This window comes from Neophocaena asiaeorientalis, unplaced genomic scaffold, assembly GCF_003031525.2.
Source record: "Neophocaena asiaeorientalis asiaeorientalis breed wild unplaced genomic scaffold, Neophocaena_asiaeorientalis_V1.1 scaffold251, whole genome shotgun sequence".
NCBI classification, from domain to species: domain Eukaryota; kingdom Metazoa; phylum Chordata; class Mammalia; order Artiodactyla; family Phocoenidae; genus Neophocaena; species Neophocaena asiaeorientalis.
In genome coordinates, this window is record NW_020173377.1 from 10,262,790 (window position 1) to 10,281,297 (window position 18,508).

General features: G+C 41.1%; 1 protein-coding gene across 1 annotated transcript in view; it reads right to left on the bottom strand.

The window, feature by feature from the left end:
* The window catches only part of CADPS (calcium dependent secretion activator), a gene marked incomplete at its 5' end in the record, with an annotated part of 468,533 nt that overhangs the window by 339,451 nt on the left and 110,574 nt on the right, over positions 1 to 18,508 (bottom strand). Inside the window, one exon of the mRNA XM_024746317.1 lies at positions 11,752 to 12,084. Within this exon, the coding sequence (XP_024602085.1) occupies positions 11,752 to 12,084 (333 nt within the window). The remainder of the gene's footprint in view (positions 1 to 11,751; positions 12,085 to 18,508) is intronic.

Below are 18,508 nucleotides of genomic sequence, written 5' to 3' on the forward strand. Positions count from 1 at the left end.
AAAGGTGAGGCTCAGAGAGGTTAAGTGACTGGCTCATGAACACAAAGTAGCAGAGTGAAAAAGCAACCCCAAATCTCTAACTTTAGAGTGCTATTTTTTCAACCCATGTTGTTCAATGTTTACTTTCTGTCCAATACTAGAGTTAAATTATAACTATGCTGAAAGTTTTAGCTGTGAAATTCTATAAAGACCAACCATAATGATGGACAAAATCTTGGCTCAAGTGGCAGTAATAATAAATTATAACAAATAATGATAGTTTAAAAATGTGTGTATACCACGCATGGTGCTAAGTGATTTATTCATTAACTTATCACGGCATCACAATAAATGCAGTAAAGCGCATTCTGTTCTTATTTTCACTCTACAGAGAAGCACACTAGTGCTCAAGGAAGTGGCTTGTCCAAGACGTACCGCGGTGAGGGAAATTCACCATTGACGTCTTCATTAAAATGTACTTTTCTCTTATAAAATCAACCAATCAAAAAGATAAAAAGACTGTGATGAGTCTAGTATATTAAGAATCTGACAGAACACACCTGACTTCTGTGTTATATAATGACTGTCTTCAGTTCCAACACTGTAAACCACCATTACTTTTCACGGTTCACAGAATTGCCAGGCTAAGTTTTATGTTAAAACCTTTTGGGTTGAAAAGCTACATCTCATATTCATAGGGCCACTTTGTGGAAAGTAAAGAATTCTTTCTGTTATGATGTGATATATTACTTAACTCAGGGGTTGACAAACTGCAGCCCTTGAGTCAAATCCACCAGCTGCCAGTAGTTTTACTGGAACATAGACAGCCATGCCCACTCCTTTGCATATTGTCCATGGCCGCTTTCACTACAATGACAGAATTAAGGGGTTGCTACACAGGCTGCAGAGCCCACAAAGCCTACAATATTTACCAACCCCTGGTATAATACTTCATTTAACACCTTTGTAATGTGAATGTTCATGCACGCTTCTGTGGGTGTTCTTTCTCCAAAGAGCAACTTTGTTCTAATTCTGGGGTCACTGGGCCCTGACAGGAAGACGCTCATGATGCAAGACGCAAAGCAGTCATGTTTTCAAGTCGTCCAATTGGCTCGATCACGCACTAGCAAGGACAAGACAAGAAAGACAAGCACTTCCTGTTCTTCACTATCTGCTGAACACCGTGGGGCTTTAAGTACGTTTTCAAAAATGAAGTCAGGAAACACTTGTACTGATACAGTAGAACCTAGATGAGTGAAGCAAACATAAACTTTATCGGTCAGACACATCCACTAAAATCCTAATTAGAAAATGTAATACACAGAGTTACAGATGTAGAAAACAAACTTATGGTTACCGGGGGTAAGCAGGGGGGAGGGATAAATTGGGAGATTGGGATTGACATATATACACCATTATACATAAAATAGATAACTAATAAGGACCTACTACATAGCACAGGGAACTCTACTCAAAACTCTGTAATGACCTATATGGGAAAAGAATCTAAAAAAGAATGGATATATGTATATGTATAACTGCTTCACTTTGCTGTACACCTGAAACTAAGACAACATTGTAAATCAACTATACTCCAATATACATTTTTAAAAAAGAGAAAAGAAAATACACAGAACCGAGCCTCAGCTGACCTTTGTTTTCCTCCAACAAATTTTAGGGAGAAAAGAACAGGCTACAGAGATAAACTCATGCACATATGGTTGCCTTATCCTTGACAAAGGAGGCAAGAATATACAATGGGGAAAAGACAGCCTCTTCAACAAGTGGTAATGTAAAACAATGTTCACTGCAGCGCTATTTACAATAGCCAGGACATGGAAGCAACCTAGATGTCCATCAACAGATGGCACATATATACAACGGAATATTACTCAGCCATAAAAAGGAACGAAATTGAGTTATTTGTAATGAGGTGGATGGACATAGAGTCTGTCATACAGAGTGAGGTAAGTCAGAAAGAGAAAAACAAATACCGTATGCTAACGCACATATATGGAATTTTTAAAAAACGGTACTGACGAACCTAGCGGCAAGGCAGGAATACAGACACAGACGTAGAGAACAGACTTGAGGACAAGAAGGGGAGAAGGGAAGCTGGGACGAAGTGTGAAAGTAGCACTGACATATATACACTACCAAAGGTAAAATGGATGGCTAGTAGTAAGCTGCTGCATACCATATAGGGAGATCAGCTCGGTGCTGTGTGACCACCTAGAGGGGTGGGATAGGGAGGGTGGGAGGGAGGCTCAAGAGGGAGGAGATATGGGGATATATGTATACGTATAGCTGATTCACTTTGTTTTACAGCAGAAACTAATACAACACTGTACAGCAATTATACTCCAATAAAGATATTAAAGAAAACGTGAAAAAAAAAAAGAACAGGCTATATAAAAAGAGACTCCTAAAAGATTGAGTACAACACACACATACCTGTCTTCCTAGAATACAGGCTGGACCAATAAACTTACTACTTACTCTCCAGAACCTTTTATGTCAATGGAAAATCGCCACTATTTTCAGCAATTATGTGAAAGAGATGATTTTAAAGTCATATAACCTTGAGTTCAAATCCTGATTTTGCTGTTTGACCTTGGAAAAACTGTCTACCTTCTTTCTCTCTTTTTTTAGGTTGCTAATTAAAATGTGGGTAAAATAATCTAGCTTACAGGCATATTATGAGGATTAAATATGATAATATATGTAAAGTACTAGGCTTAGTGCCTGGCACGTGGTCAAGGCTTCATATCTGGTAGGCATTATTACTGTTCCAACTGGAGGTCAGGACATAGATGGGAGGCCTCCCCTGAATAAAAGCCCACCACGACAGACATGCAGAATCACTCACAAGCTGGGCAGGAAAGAGAGCTATGATATTTTATGTATACTTTCAGAAAGGGTTAAAACAAGAGGTTAACAACAAAAATGAACCAGTGCACTACCCTCTATTACCCAAGTTTCTGCTAACTGTAGGTCTGAATCATTAAAGAAGAAGAAGGTAAAGTCAAATAATGAGCATGAGGGGTCTGGCTTGGTGAAGTACGTCAGAAGGCTTGTCAGATGTCTCCCTGTGCATAGCTGTGTCATATGGTTTATAATAGCTTCCATCATTGGGTGAGCAGTGGCAAAATTAGAAAATACTATTTCTGTATGTCCTTTTCTGAAAGTACACCTCTGATTACAATTTTGTGGTTCATGGCTTATAAAAGAACTTCAAATAAAAGAGTGTATATATATAATATTTATAATTCCATTTTGGCAACAAAGGGAAGAGCTTTCTAAAATGTCTACAGCAGTTTCGAAGCCTGCATAGAAAATACCCAATTCCCACTGCCTCTCAATTTCAACTTTCCGTTGCAGTCTGTCTTTCCATAATAGCAGGTACAGTTAGACAGAAATATCTGGCTATGTGTTCTAGGAAAAACTGATAGAGAAGTAAGATGAAAAGTCTTGATGGGGTCATCAGAAAATTGTTGCTCTGGGAAATTAAATATTGCTCTCTGGCCCTCTCTGCCCTGTACCCTCCACATCTTTAATTCCCTCTAATTTTGCTCCTGCTAACAGAGTAGAACATGGTCATGTGGTGGATACATCTTGATCTCGTTCCTTATCTCAAGAATGCTGAAATTAGAGTACATCTGGCAAGCAAAGCCATTGAAAACCAGCAGTCCATCAAATATCTAATGACTTACAGGCAGCACGTGACTTTGGAAAGACAAGATTTAATTTCTGTACCTCTTCCTCCAACCTTGTGATGCGAGAGACAGGCTGTGACCAGAGGGAAAGTTTATGGCTAGAGGCATACTGTGAACCTCAGGTGAAATCCACACTACAAAATAAGAGAATCAGCAGGTTGATTTAGGCCTCAGATTGACATGCCTGCTCCATTGCTGCACTTTGACTCAAGAGAAACAAACGACCAAACACACACCTTTGTGCAATGTGGGCATTTAAGCCTCAGGAGACAATTAGTGCCTTGGCCCCTGCATTTACTAATTTAGTCAGTATTTAGTTGAACATCTATTGTGTGCCTAGGATTATGATAAGTATTGGCCGCATAGTGGTGAATGCAACAGACATGGCCCTTGCTCTTAAAGAGATCATCAAGAGGGGGAGACAAACAAGAAGAGAACGAATAGTATGCAAGGTAATTTCAGACTGTGTGAAGTTCTATGATGGTAATAAACAAGGACTGTTACAGAAAAAAAAAAACCCAAACAAACCCAAAACAAGGAGAAGCCTATTTTAGGTAGAATGATAAGGGAGGGCTTCTCTTAAAAGGTTACATTTAAATTGATACTGGAAGGAGTTCTAAGAAGAATACTGGGATGGGAGAAAAGCACTTGTGGCCAAAACCCTAGTATGATCCCCAGTGAGTCACACCCTATTCACCTCCCCTTGAGGGTGGGTGACTCTATGAGTTGCTTCTAATCGATAATATATGACAAGAGTGAAGAGATTTTGCAGATGTAACTTAAGTCCTTAATCGGTTGACTTTAATAGAAAAGGATGATTATCCGGGACGGGACCAACTTAATCAGGTGATTTAGACCTTCTTTTAAAAGAGGGTCTAGAAATCAGAGACTTGAAGCACCAGAGATGTTCTCTCTCTCTGTTGCTGGCTTGGAAGACTCCTACAGCTGCAAGGATGTGAGATGGATCAACAAGATGAGGGATCAGGGAAATGGATCCTTCCCTGTTGCGCCTACAGACGAGAACACAGCCCAGTCAGTTCCTGAACTCCAGCCTTATGAGTCCCTGAGCAGAGAACCCAGCTAAGTAATGCTAGACTTCTGATCTATGAAAACTGTGATATAATACATGGGTATTCTCTTAAGCCACTAAGTTTGTGGTAATTTTTACATAGCAATACAATGAAAACAAATACAATACTCTGAGCAGGCAAATGCTATAAAAGTCATTGGGAGTTGTTTTGTGGTGAGCAAGGACGAAGACAGCCAGGAGGTAGAACAGGGGCTTGTCTATGAGAAAACAGTAAAGTTCAGGCTTTATCCCAGTATCTGACATGTGGTGGTTAGTGCCCAGCAGGTACTTAAAACATCTGTTGAATGAATGAATTTATGAATAATGAAAGTACGTTGCTAAATAAAAGTGTTTAATACTAGACTGCTATGTCCACCCCCTCAGATTTTAAAACACTTCTTCAATAGATATTTATTGGAAGACCATTAGGTACAGAGAACTGTATTGCTGCCAGAGGGCCAAGAAAAGTGATTAAGAAATACAGCCTGGCCATGAAGCAAATTCTGAGACAACAGATCTCCTGGAAACTTCTAGATTAGGAAAAAGATATGCACTTCTATAGAGATGAAAGACTCTATAATGAGGTATAGATACAACCCAGTAATCTGGGTCACAGCTGAAAGCTGATAATTTGAGGTTTCTCTTCAGTCTAATAAACTGAAAAGCTGCCAAGGGTTAACCAAGTCCAAGGAAGAGGCCCTGTAATAAGATAACCACACCATCAAAGGTACATCAAAGACGGACTGGAGGATAGGAAAGGAAATGTTAAGAAAGTTAGTAATTCAGTAATGGTGGGGAATTTAATATTGAAAATGCGAAGATGTTTGTAGATTGGGAAATTATATTCCATGTGCCTCCAGTTAAGTCTTCTGGATTATGTGAAAAATCTCTAGAAATCGAGAGAAGATAAACGAAGAGAATACTGTCATCTTCAATTAGTTAGAGTGTGTATGTTATCCCTGCTGTCCAGGAGACACAAATGATGTCTGAGGAGAAGGTTAGGGTCATACTACTGATGTTTCCAGGAGCTACAGGTGAGATCAGTAAGGGCACAACCAGAAATGCTGTTCTCAAAAAGCAGAACTGAAACATGAAGAAACAACTAACTTTCTTAGCTTGTATTCATCCATATCCCCTTGAAAACTAGCTGGGTTGCTCCCCTAAGAAGGACTTATCTTTATTTTAAAATATATGAAAATGAAAACATCTCAGAGGTGTTTTTCAAGGGGAAATGCCCATGCATTTCCGAACAAAGCAATTAAAGATAACTCATAAAATTAAGAAGAGGGGGTAGGAAGTTGCAGACATCTGGTACACCTAACTGGTCATTAAGTCAACTCCAGAAGCGGAGGCTACTAAAGGAATGAGGAAAAACAGTGCTTTGCATTCTTTAAACTTTTAAAATACATCACCATCATCTTTGCATTTTATGAAAATGGAAAGCAGGTCTATATTAGTCTCATTTCTCAGATGATAACACCCATTCTCAAAGAGGTTATCCTACATTTTTTGAGTTAGGTTTAGAATTCAACTCAAATGCTCAAATAGCTACGTAACTGACTGCTTCATTTTTTGAGTTAGGTTTTTGAGTTAGGTTTAGAATTCAACTCATTTTTTGAGTTAGGTTTAGAATTCAACTCAAATGCTCAAATAGCTACATAACTGACTGCTTCCTCTCAAGAGTTTAGGAAAATAAAAACAACACGGATTTCACAATAAGGGTTTCCAATGATTTTACAATGATTCTGTTGAGTATGAATGAACAAGCTCTTCTAAGAGACAGACCCATGCAACCTCAGATAAACACAATCTACTTTAAAAAATTCTATGAGTAAATACGGAGACATTTATTAAGCTTCCTTTTTAAAAAATTGATTGATAGACATGGTTCATGTTATAACGGACAGCTGATATGCCAAGTGATAGAATCACTCTTTGTTAAACATCATTTCTCATTTGAGATAAAAACTGCAGTTCCCAGCAGCACCTCATAGAGAGATCATAGGAACCATCAGAAAGCTGCACCAGAAATCAGATTACACTTTCCCCTAAAATGCAATATGCGTACAAGGAACCATGCGTTCTTTCTGGATTTGGAAGCACCTATGAACTGCTCTGTCTTGTAAGGAGAAGGACCAGAAAATATAAAACAAAACAAAAACCAATACAATCAGATTACACTTTCCCCTAAAATGCAATATGCGTACAAGGAACCATGCGTTCTTTCTGGATTTGGAAGCACCTATGAACTGCTCTGTCTTGTAAGGAGAAGGACCAGAAAATATAAAACAAAACAAAAACCAATACAAGCAGGGTGTGAACGTAAGTCATACGATTTTCAGTTCTGTATCTTTGCCCCTACAAGTGGATCGAATTCTGCAGAGCTGAGTGTAATCTCTGAGAAAGCGAGTGAGTAAATCTATGATTTCTGGAACCTGATTGCAGGGTGTGAGAAGTACAGACTTCAGGTGAAATCTGTTCTCGTCAGTCTGGGACTGTTTTCAGGGATGGCGTGAGAGGGATCTATCCCACCGACGTCAGTATTTCAAGGCCCTGGTCACCATAGCCATGTCTCCTGTATCACTGGTGGTGTGAGATGATGTAAGAGGCAGACTAACGAAGAGCTCCTATTTTAAAGGTTATGTTTCACTTTGATGCCTATTGTTTAAAAAGACCTAGTACACCAAAGCTGTGATTTCACGTATATTACTTCTAAGAATAAAGATAGGCTTAAAAAGTGAGTTAGGAGTTGGCTTAATTAGAAATATTAAATAAATAATCACACAGGTAGTACTTGGAAATGGAAAAAATCATCAAGGTGGTATACTAATGGCTGGAGTCTAGAATACATTGCTGAAGATAATTTTCTTCTTTTCCCATTGTTTTGACAGTTTCTTTGTTGAGATTTTTGCTGTTTGTTTCTATTTACAAAATACCTATGTGCTTCAGGCAGAAAATTTGGAAACGCCGAAAAGCACAAATGAAAACCATGAAAATCAACCATAATGCTATCCCTAAAGATAAGCATAGTGAAGGTTTTCTTTTTTACCCATCCAGTACTTTTTCCATAAAAGTGGGATTATGTCTTCACACTCTGGTTCATAGCCTGATTTTCCACTTAGAAATATGTCATGAACATTTCCCCATGCAGTAAGCTTTCTTCTTCAGTTGTTTTACTGGCTGAAGAGTATTCTCTCATACAGTTCAATCAAAATCTAGGTAATTAATCGCCTACTGCTGGGAATTAAAGTTGCTTCCATTTTTTCACTGTCATACAAAATGCTGCAAAGAACATCTTTGGGCTTAATACTCTTGTACACATCTCTGAGTATCTCCTTATAACAAATTCCCAGAGGGAGAGCTGCCAGGTTAAATGGTTTGCCCATTATAAAGGGGTTTTGCTGCAAATTAACAGATTATTCTACAGAAGGTTTACCATAATAAATTATTCCACCAGTAAGTTATGAGAATACCCAATTCTATAACATTTGTAATGTATTATTATTACCAATGTTATATCTCTTTTAAAATATTTCTGGTATTTGTCAATACAATTGTATAACTCAGATGACTAAAGACATGGAAGTTAAAAATTATCATGTGTTTAGAATTAATTTGTGGGTTTTTTTTTCTTCATATGCTATTTGTCCTAATTTCTACTGAGTTGAACCACTGAAGCAATAATCAGATGTAGGTGTGAGTATAAAATATAATAAGAAATGTCTTAAGTATTCCTGTCCCAAGAAGTACTTCCCTTTATATGTCTTATAATTCTCTTTTAACTAAGGGGACAATCATTATTTTGGGGAGAGAGGACATGATTCTTTTATATTATTATATTTTTTTCTAACTCATAGAACAGATGTTGAAAATACGAGTCGAATTAATTCATTTTTTATGAGAAAAGAGCAAAATAAGGTGCTACCTCTTAACCCTATTCAACAAGTTCAAAGCCATCAAGGTAAGAATGGCATAACAACAGACTCTTTCCAATGACGCTGATGTCTAAGCAAGAACAGAATATTTGCATGATAAGCTAGCTGCTGCAATAAGAAGGAAAATGAATTCCTAGAACCACTTTACGCCTAGCAGGCTTAGGACCACTTGACTAACTGTAGCTTTGAGTATTACTTATCACCCAGCTGGGTGATTGTCAATCTTTTTGAAGCTATGACAACCCATCTTCTTACGGTAGAGAAGATGGTGGTGACGGATGGTAATGCCACCTGTTTACCCTATTCTACAAGTGCCACATGGGATGCAGTGCCATTTTAATTAAAAAGAATAATTAAATTTCATTTCACATTGAGACTTATTTGAGAATTTCATTGAGACTTATTTGAGAATTTCAAAATACTTCTTGGCCCATCACAGAAACTCTCTACCTTCAGGTAGGCAATAAGTGCTCTGAATTGAAGTGGGCTTAGAAGAAAGTAGGGTGTCAGGAATTCCTTTGAATGTAATGTATATATTATATTATGAAATGCTAAACAGATTCCTATTTAGTAAAACATCCAGAAATTTCTGGGTCAGCTACAATGGTTGATAAGACCCTACTAACCAGGTAAAGCAAACTGCCATCATCCATTTGTTAATTCAGTAGGCATTTACTGAACACCTACTTTGTGCCAAGAACTGTTTCATGCATTGGAGATGCTAGCAAATAAGGCAGAGATGAACTGCCACCCTGATGAGGCCAACATTTTGGTGAAAGATGGGCGGGGAGGGTGAGACAGATAATAAACAGATAAAAACAGATGAACAAGAAATGGAAAATAGTGGCAAAGGCTTTGATAAAAATAGGACAGGGGAATGGGAAAGAGAATGACTTGATGAGGTGTGTGGCAAGGGGGAACTTTAGATGGGGTGTTCTTGGAAAACCTCTTGGAGAAGTTGACATTTGAGCTGTTCCAGTCATGCGAAGGTCTTGGGAAAAGAGCATTCTAAATTGAGGGAAGAGCAAATGCAAAGGCCCAGAACCAATCTGATGTGTTGGGGAAACAGAAAGAAGGCCAGTGAGTAAGCACGCAGGGAAAGTGGTATGATCGGGGCTGAATCCTGTTCTTCCTCAAGCCGTAGTGACGAGTTGGAATATCATTCTAGGGGTGATGGGATGCCCCTGGAAGGTTTTAGGCACAGAAATGTCATGATCCAATTTACAATTTTAAAAGATCACTTGAGTTAGTGCGTGATGGGTGCATTATCATGGGGCAAGAAGGGAGGCAGGGTTACCAGTTGGGTAGACACTGGTCATCCAGGTAAAAGATGCGGGTGTCTTGAATTAGGGGGTAGCCATGAAGGCAGGAATAAGGAAGCCTCAAAATCCTGTAGTTCTTATGTTAAACATTTACTTCTATACAGTGGAATATAACTCAACCATAAGAAAGAACGAAATAATGCCATTTGCAGCAACATGGATGGACCTAGAGATTCTCATTCTAAGTGAAGGTAAGTCAGACAGAGAAAGACAAATATCATATGATATCACTGATATGTGGAATCTAAAAAAAAGGATACAAGTGAACTTACTTACAAAACAGAAATAGAGTTACAGACGGAGAAAACAAACTACCAAGGGGGAAGAGGGGGTGGATAAATTGGGAGATTGGGATTGACAAATACCCACTACTATATATAAAATAGATAACTAATAAGGACCTACTGTATAGCACAGGGAAGTCAATACTCTGTAATGACCTATATGGGAAAAGATTCTAAAAAAGAGTGGATATATGTATAACTGATTCATTGGGCCGTACAGCAGAAAGTAACACAACACTGTAAATCAACTATACTCCAATATAAATTTTAAAACATTAAAAATTAAAAAACAAAAAAAACATTTATGGCACTGTTCTGATGTTGTCTGTTGACTTTTTGCCTCTTCCAGTAGACACATATACTTTAACTGCTACCATTTACAAAGTGCCCCATGTTACTCTGGGCTTCACACACATGAATTCTCATAACAGCTGCATCCCAAGTTCATATGTGGGGAGGTTAACTAACTCCCAAGGCCCCAAAGCTAGTGAGGGGCCATGTTAAGATTTACCTAGGTCTGCTGGATTCTGAGCAAGGAACAACTCTTAGCCAATATACTACAGTGTCTTCACTTTACCAACTTTAGGGGCAGAGTTGGTGCAGGGAAACCAGGGCACAGCTGAATTTTTATAATGGTTCTTAAAAGGCAAAGGGCAGCAAAATTACCAGGAAGGGAGGCCCTTGTTTAAAATGCAGATTCCTGGGCCCTACCCTGAGCATGCAGAACTGGAATCTAGGGCTGTGGGCTGCAAATGTGCCTTTTAAAAATGCTCCCAAGCAACATTCAATAAAATCTGCGAAGACTGCAAAGTAGGCACATAATAAATAGTGGGTGAATAAAGAAATGTTACGGGGAAACGGTCACAGGCGACGAAGATCTAGGGTACTTCACGTCCCCAAACTGTGATCCAGAGAAAACGTAAGTTCATTTTTGGGGTGGACCCAAGTGGAGCCTCAGCTAGCCATCTCAGAAATGTAAATGTGACTAACACATGGGTATGACAAACTCAGGTGTTCTGGAAGCTTTCTGTTTTAAATAATTTCACTTGACGACCAGGTGCTAAGTCCAGCCGTCTCCCCAACTGAGGAAATACAAGCACATAATCTTTAAAAAATAAACAAACAAACATCATTTTGATCTTTTGGCACTTTCCACACATGGGCCAATTGACCCCTTAGACACAATACACGTAATACCCAGGGTCCGTGAGATTTTTAGGAGCTCACAAAACATTTAAATTTCTTTTTAAAAATCAGAAGAAAAACCTGAATATATTCTAGGCTGGATTATATTCAACTTTTACCAATGCAGCTATAAGATGTAATAAAAAATATATTTTTTTAATCAAGAAATGCACATGAAGGCAGTGATGCCTAGGGCACACAGAAATCGTCATGTGGCCCTGCTTTACTCACAGCTCTGGGCCCAGGTGACAGACACCTTACCTGGCAGGCGTTGTACAAGAGCTGATGCTCGAACTTCTTGATCCCAAGAATGTTCTGGAACATCTCGTAGAGTTGCTCTTTGCTCAGAATGAGCTCGGAAGCTGCGCTGGCTGTCATCCGGGCCTGCTGCTTCCTGGGGTCCTCTTCCCCGCGGTAAATGGCATCAAACTTGGCCATCCAGGAGCTCAGCACGGTCTCCTTGCTGAGGCCGTCGATCTCGGGCAGGCTGCGCACCCTCTTCTCGATGTGCTTCTTGAAGACCTCCCGCGAGTCGTTGGCGGAGCAGCCTCCACTCTGCACCATGCGGGCCACGCGGTCGCTCTTCAGGAACACCTGCGCAACAGCAGGGCAGGACAGACATCAGGAAGCCGCCCGGCAGTAACACACTCCCTGTGAGGCTGGAGGCTGGCGGCTGGGCCTGGGCGGACCCCCTCACGAGCCTCCCAGGAGGCACCAGTGTGAATCGCATCCTGCCCCGCTACCTCCTAGCTGTGGGAACTGAGAGAGGGCCTTTACATGTTTTGCCTTTGTGTCCAAATCTGGAAAATGGGAATAACAATGGCATTTACTAGGTTGTGGAAAGGATGAAATGAGACAGTCATATCCTGAGAAGCAGCATATAGTGTAGAGACTCAACTGCTCACACAGCCTGGGGCCTTTCTGTGCCACTTAGTGGCAGTATTTCTTTTGGCAAATTAACCTCTTTGTACCTCAGTTTTCTCGTCTATAAAATGGGGATAACAGTAGTTTCTACAGCACAAGTGTTTTTAAATGAGGATTAAATGAGTCAATATATGATGAGCACTTTAAAAAGCGGCTCATATTAATGCCATATAAGTTGTTGTGGTTATTATTTTTATATGTAAAGTATCTGGCATGATGTCTGGTACATAGCACTTTACATAGTACATAGTCCACTATTTACATCTCATTTTAGCCTCTCAGTGATACTCATCACAATTAAAACTGAACAAGGATTAGGTAAATATGTATTTAACACCTGTCTCCTCTCCCTAAATGTAAACTCCACGTGGGCAAGGACTGTGCCTTTCTTGTTCCCCCAAATATCATCCATCTCTAGAGGGGAGCCTGGCGCTTTGAGAGTGAATGACAAGGCATTAGACTCCAGAGAGGGGAAGGGACTTGCTCTTGGTAACTCAAATTGGCTGACTCTAAACGCACGGTCTTTTGACTTCACCCTGGCTCCTCCCTTTCCTACGGGTCTCACCTGCCTGGTGGGAGAACCCCTGGTTGCTTTGTTGGTGCTGCCTGGGTCCTGGGATGAAGCAGCCATTAAGAATAGTTTGCTTTTACCCCAGTGCCCACCATTCGGGAGCTTATACAAGCTACACAGTTCTAGGGTGTCATACAAGGCAGTGAAGCTGCTGCTTCACATTCACAAAGAGGAAACGTCTGACACTTCTGAGCTGTGTCCTGGTCACACTTCAGTAGGTGCATAAATAGCCTTCCAGAGGCGGAAGAAATGTTCACTCCCCTGTCGGATTTCAGGGGATGCCTTTGGTAGGCAATCGCTTGAGGGGCATCTCATTGCCTCCTGCTTCATCACAAAGCCTTCCTTGGGGAGGAGAGATGTTAGAAAATGGGTTCCATTTATTGTCAATTGAATGAACAAATTTAGAGAGAAGGGGGGCTGAGGGTGTGCTTCACAGGCCAGAGGCCATGGCCAGCTCCACTGTGCCTGGGAACTGGTACTCAGTTGAGACCTTAGAGTTCATTTAAAAATCAGTTATAGAAAAAAAAAGTTTCAAATGAATCCTCAGGCCTTACGGGCTTTAATGAGCTAGGAATTCACCCGAAAATCTGTAATGCTTAATGCAGGTAGTTTCTCCATGTAACACACTGTGCCTCAGCTATAGGTCTACATCTCAAAGTACGTCAAAGTTGTGAAGCAAAAGAGGAAGTTTCTGGAGAGGCAGTATAACGTTGTGACAAGACTTGTAAACCATGATCCCAGGCTGGCTCTGCCACTAACTTGCTGTGTGACCTTGCGTAAGTTACCTCCTTTCTCTGATCCTCTAACTTCTTTTCTGTACACTGAGGGAGTTGAACTATAAAAGTTTGAGCTTGTCTTTTCAGCTGTAATGTTTATACTCTTCTCCATGAGCCCATTCACCCTTTCTTTGGACACTCACTGGGGGAAGGCACGTGCCAGCTGCCACGGTTACAGTGGGGAGCAAAACAGATGCTGATCCAGCCCTCGTGCCTCCATGACATCGTCCTAATCTTCCCATACAGACATCATTGCAATCTGGGACAAGTGCTAGCCAAGGGAAAATACACAGGTTCGTGGGTGCCCGTAGACAGGAATATATTCCAATATGCAGTTAGGAAAGCCTTCCTGGAGGAAACATGAAATGTGAAAGATGGGTAGGAAAAGAGTGAAAGAAGGAACAATATGTGTAAATACACTGAGGATCTGAGAAAATAAGGAGAAGCCAGTATGGCTGGGGCGGTGAGCGGTAGGAGAATGACCAGTATAAGATGGGCAGAAGGGGTCAGCTGGCCAAGGGCATGGGAGGCCCCATTAAGAACATTGGTTTTCATCTGAAGGGCACTGGGAAGCCACTGAAGGCTTTAAGCTGGGACACGACACAATCAAGTTCACATTCTCTGGCTTTAATGTGGAAAACAGACCTGAAGAGGGACAAAAGAATAGGCAGGAGGCCAGCTGAGAGACACCTTATGAGCATAGGTGAGTGATGATGGTAGCAGGGATGCAAAGGGGTTAATTCTTTGTTGTCAGCGCTAACGACTATCAGAGGTGACTTAAAAACATTCCATCAATGATGAAGCCATATCCTCCTCCCATTTGTCCATATCAGTGTCCCACAAACCTGTAGCAGGCCCCCGTTATAAGCTCTCAGCACCATATTCCTTTTTCCCAAAGCCCTTCCACAGCTGTCATTTGTCTCTGTGACTGTTTAGTTAATATCTGAGGCTCTAGCTAGACTGTAAGTCCCAGGAAGGCAGGAACTGTAGCTGCTTTTTTCCTATTATTTCTTCCAAGTGCCTAAGACAGTGCCTGGCACATAGCTGGTGCTATGCTGAATGAGAACTGGTGAAGGAACGACACGAACAAAGCAGACATCTCAAAGCAGAGACCCTATGGAGATTATATCTGGATGGAGGAACGAAGGTAAAGGAGAAACCAACAAGCACAACATAATGGTCTCTTAAAACGATTGACTGACGCCACATTTTTCCATGGGACCTGACAACACAGGGTAAGAAATGAGGATATTGGCACGTTGGTCCCAGATGGCATCCATAACTGGTGACCCCTGGACCCTGAGCACATTATCTGTTTCCCACAGTCCCTTCCTTTGTACACAGTAACCACTCAACAAATATTTGTTGAACTACTAGCAGATGGCTTTAGATAAGTCACTTAACTTCTGTCAACCACTCTCTCCTTTGCCATCACATGGGGTTCACCCAGCCAGACTTCTTTGATGAGGATCAAACTGAAAGGACTCTGAAAACTGGAAGGCTCCCTCTGTCCACAAGTAGGATATAACTGCCAGGCCCCAGAACGAAAGGAGATGAGTGGAATGTCAAGAGCATAGAGGAAGGAGGCGGAACATCGAGGTGACAGCCAAGTGCCAAAAGGCAGCAAGACAGCCACGGGGAGAGAAGGCGGTAGCGGAAAACTAATTTTCTAGGCACGTCATCTGTCTTGGCTTCTCAGTCTGTCAGAAGGGAAGTGGGGCCAGTGACATGCTTGCGTGTCTCTAAAACGACCCCTGAAACTCATTTGTACCGGGAGCTCTATCGGGTACTTTGGGTTTTGTTTTCTGTTTCATTTTTTGGTCACTGTTGCGGGAGGCTTCAACTCCAGGCATAACTCTATACAGCACATCCATAAATCCTCCCGACCCGTCTGCCAACTCCCAGACAGGTAGGTCATGATGGGAGAGGGCAGATAAACAAATAAATACGGAATGGGGAAGGGCAGCCAATTCAGCGACTCAACCCCATCCATCAGTCCTTTGCTCCATCGCCAGAGCCAAGCAACCTCAAGGTTGTTTTAGAAACACACAAGCACATCGGTAACTGATGATTGTAGACGATATGGGGTAAAGCTGACCCAGCTTCTTTACAGACAGGCTGAGAACACAAGATGGATCCTTTCCTGCTCTACAAAAGCATATCATTTCAACATAAATAAGAAAAATACCTAGATGCTAGAGTAAATAAGATTTTAAAAACCTACAACAACCAGGTTACTAATGAGTTTTACTAATGAATGGCACACACATAATGGGAACAGTGGACTTTAGTGTCAGATGACCTGGGATCAAATCCTGGTTCCACCAGGTGTAGCTTTGTCAGCTGAGCAAATTGCTTCATCCTTCTGGGCTTCAGTTTTCTCATCTTTCAAATGGGAATCACCATCACCCTCCCGTGTAGGATTTGAGTGAAGATTCAGTGAGACAATGAATGTCAACTGGTGGGCATCGTGCTCTACTACAAGAATGTAATAAAAGTTACCTGTTATTTTTAAATAGAGCGTCATGAAGCCATTAAAAAGGTAACTTTTTTTTTCATCAGCATCAAAAGATGCCCATGAACTTACGGTTACCAGGGGGTAAGGGGGGGAGGGATAAATTGGGAGATTGGGATTGACATATACACGCTACTCTATATAAAATAGATAACTCATAAGGACCTACTGTACAGCACGGGGAACTCTACTCAGTACTCTGTAATGACCTATGTGGGAAAAGAAACTAAAAAAGAGTGGATATATGTATATGTATAACAGATTCACTTTGCTGTACACCTGAAACTAACGCAACATTGTAAATCAACTAAACTCCAATAAAAAAAAACCCCACAAAGGTGTCCATGATATGCTGTTAAACCAGAGACTCCCAATGGTAGGGTTGAAGTGGGGCTGGGGCATAGGAGCATAAGCCTTGATTGAGAACATCACAGGTAATTACACTGTTTACTGATGAGAGTATATCTTGTGTGTGACTTTTGCAGAAGTTGAAAGAAGATAGAAAACAACTGTGAAATGAAACAAGTGGGTTATTAATATTTTTTAGTTACTTTCCAACTTAACATGGAAATCAAGGACCTATCTTTATGTGTATAGACACATCAAAAAATACCTGGAAAGATATATGCCAAAATGTAATAGTGGTTGTCTAGGATCATGGGATTACAGGTATTTTTCTTAACCATTTCATTTACATTTTTCCCTACATTGTCTATTTTTATATTTGGCATGTTTGACTTTCACAGTCATTTAAAACACCCCTTTCTACATAGAAAAATGAGAAATTTTACCTTCACTGAGGCAAGGTGCATGTTAATTTCTAAAATAAAAAGCATCTTTGGATCTTAAAGTTAATTCTTCACCAGAAAGTAAGGTTGTCCTGGGCAAACTTAGGAAGCACATCTGGGGCCATGAGTGGTGGTACGTGATGGTAGATTAGGAACAAAAGTAGTTCTCTTCCCCTTTCTATGCCCTTTTGCCCTGACATGACCTTGTATCTTCCACACCCAATGTCCAGGCCCCAAACTACGGAGTGGATTGATTCCATAACTTTCAACTCTCCTCTATCATTTCTTTCTTTTTTGTTTTCTTAATATTTATTATTTATTTATTTGGTTGCACTGGGTCTTAGATGTGGCCAGCAAGCTCCTTAGTTGCGGCACATGGGCTCCTTAGTTATGGCATGCAAACTCTTAGTTGCAGCATGCATGTGGGATCTAGTTCCCTGACCAGGGATCGAACCCGGGCCCCCTGCATTGGGAGTGCGGAGTCTCATCCACTGCGCCACCAGGGAAGTCCCTCTCATTTATTTCTATACAGCACGTGGGCACTACACCACCACTCTTCCCCTCTAACCTTAATATATTCATAATAGCACTTTCCAGTTGCTAGATTTACAGGGAGGTTGTGTGTCTGAGTGTGTGTGTGTGTTTGTGTGTGTGTGTGTAATTTAGTCTTGACAACAATTATGCAAGCAAGATCCTACTACAGATGAAGAAGCTGAGGCTCAGATGTGGCTGAGGTCTCACAGCCCGTGTGCAGCGGAAATGGAGTTCAACTCCACGTCTTTTGGACACTCAACTCATCCTCTTAACCACTTGGCCCTCTGCCCCCTCCCTCCTTGCCTGACTTTTTTCACAAGAATGAATGCCTTTAGAATGGCTAGTTACTCTTTTCCTAGGGATATATCTATTTCAAGGCCACTAAGGAATTACAGTGGTTTTGCTTATTGGAAAATGTGTAGCTTTATTTTAGAAAAATAGCCAGGTGTGACCTGACATCTACTTTTCTTAGATTAAAATTAAGGTTAGGGGCTTCCCTGGTGGTGCAGTGGTTGAGAGTCCGCCTGCCGATGCAGGGGACGCAGGTTCGTGCCCCGGTCTGGGAAAGATCCCACATGCCGCGGAGCGGTTGGGCCCGTGAGCAAAAAAAAAAAAAAAATTAAGGTCAGTCATAAAGACAAACGAACGTTTGTCACCCTGTGCAGAGAACACCTGCAGTTTTTGCCTGCCAACCGTCCGTCCCCTTCTGATGACAGCACCTCAGTCCGAAAACACCTTTGTCACTGCACACAGTTTTAGTGGGACTGTCAATCACAGGACCTTGCAAAGGAAGGACAAGGTCCTGTGACTGGCGATCAGACTTCCCCTTCTGGGGTTCAGATTCAGAGTGCAGAGGCCTAAGAATGGAATGGGGTTGCAGTAGATTCATACCAGTGATGGCGTGTGCATT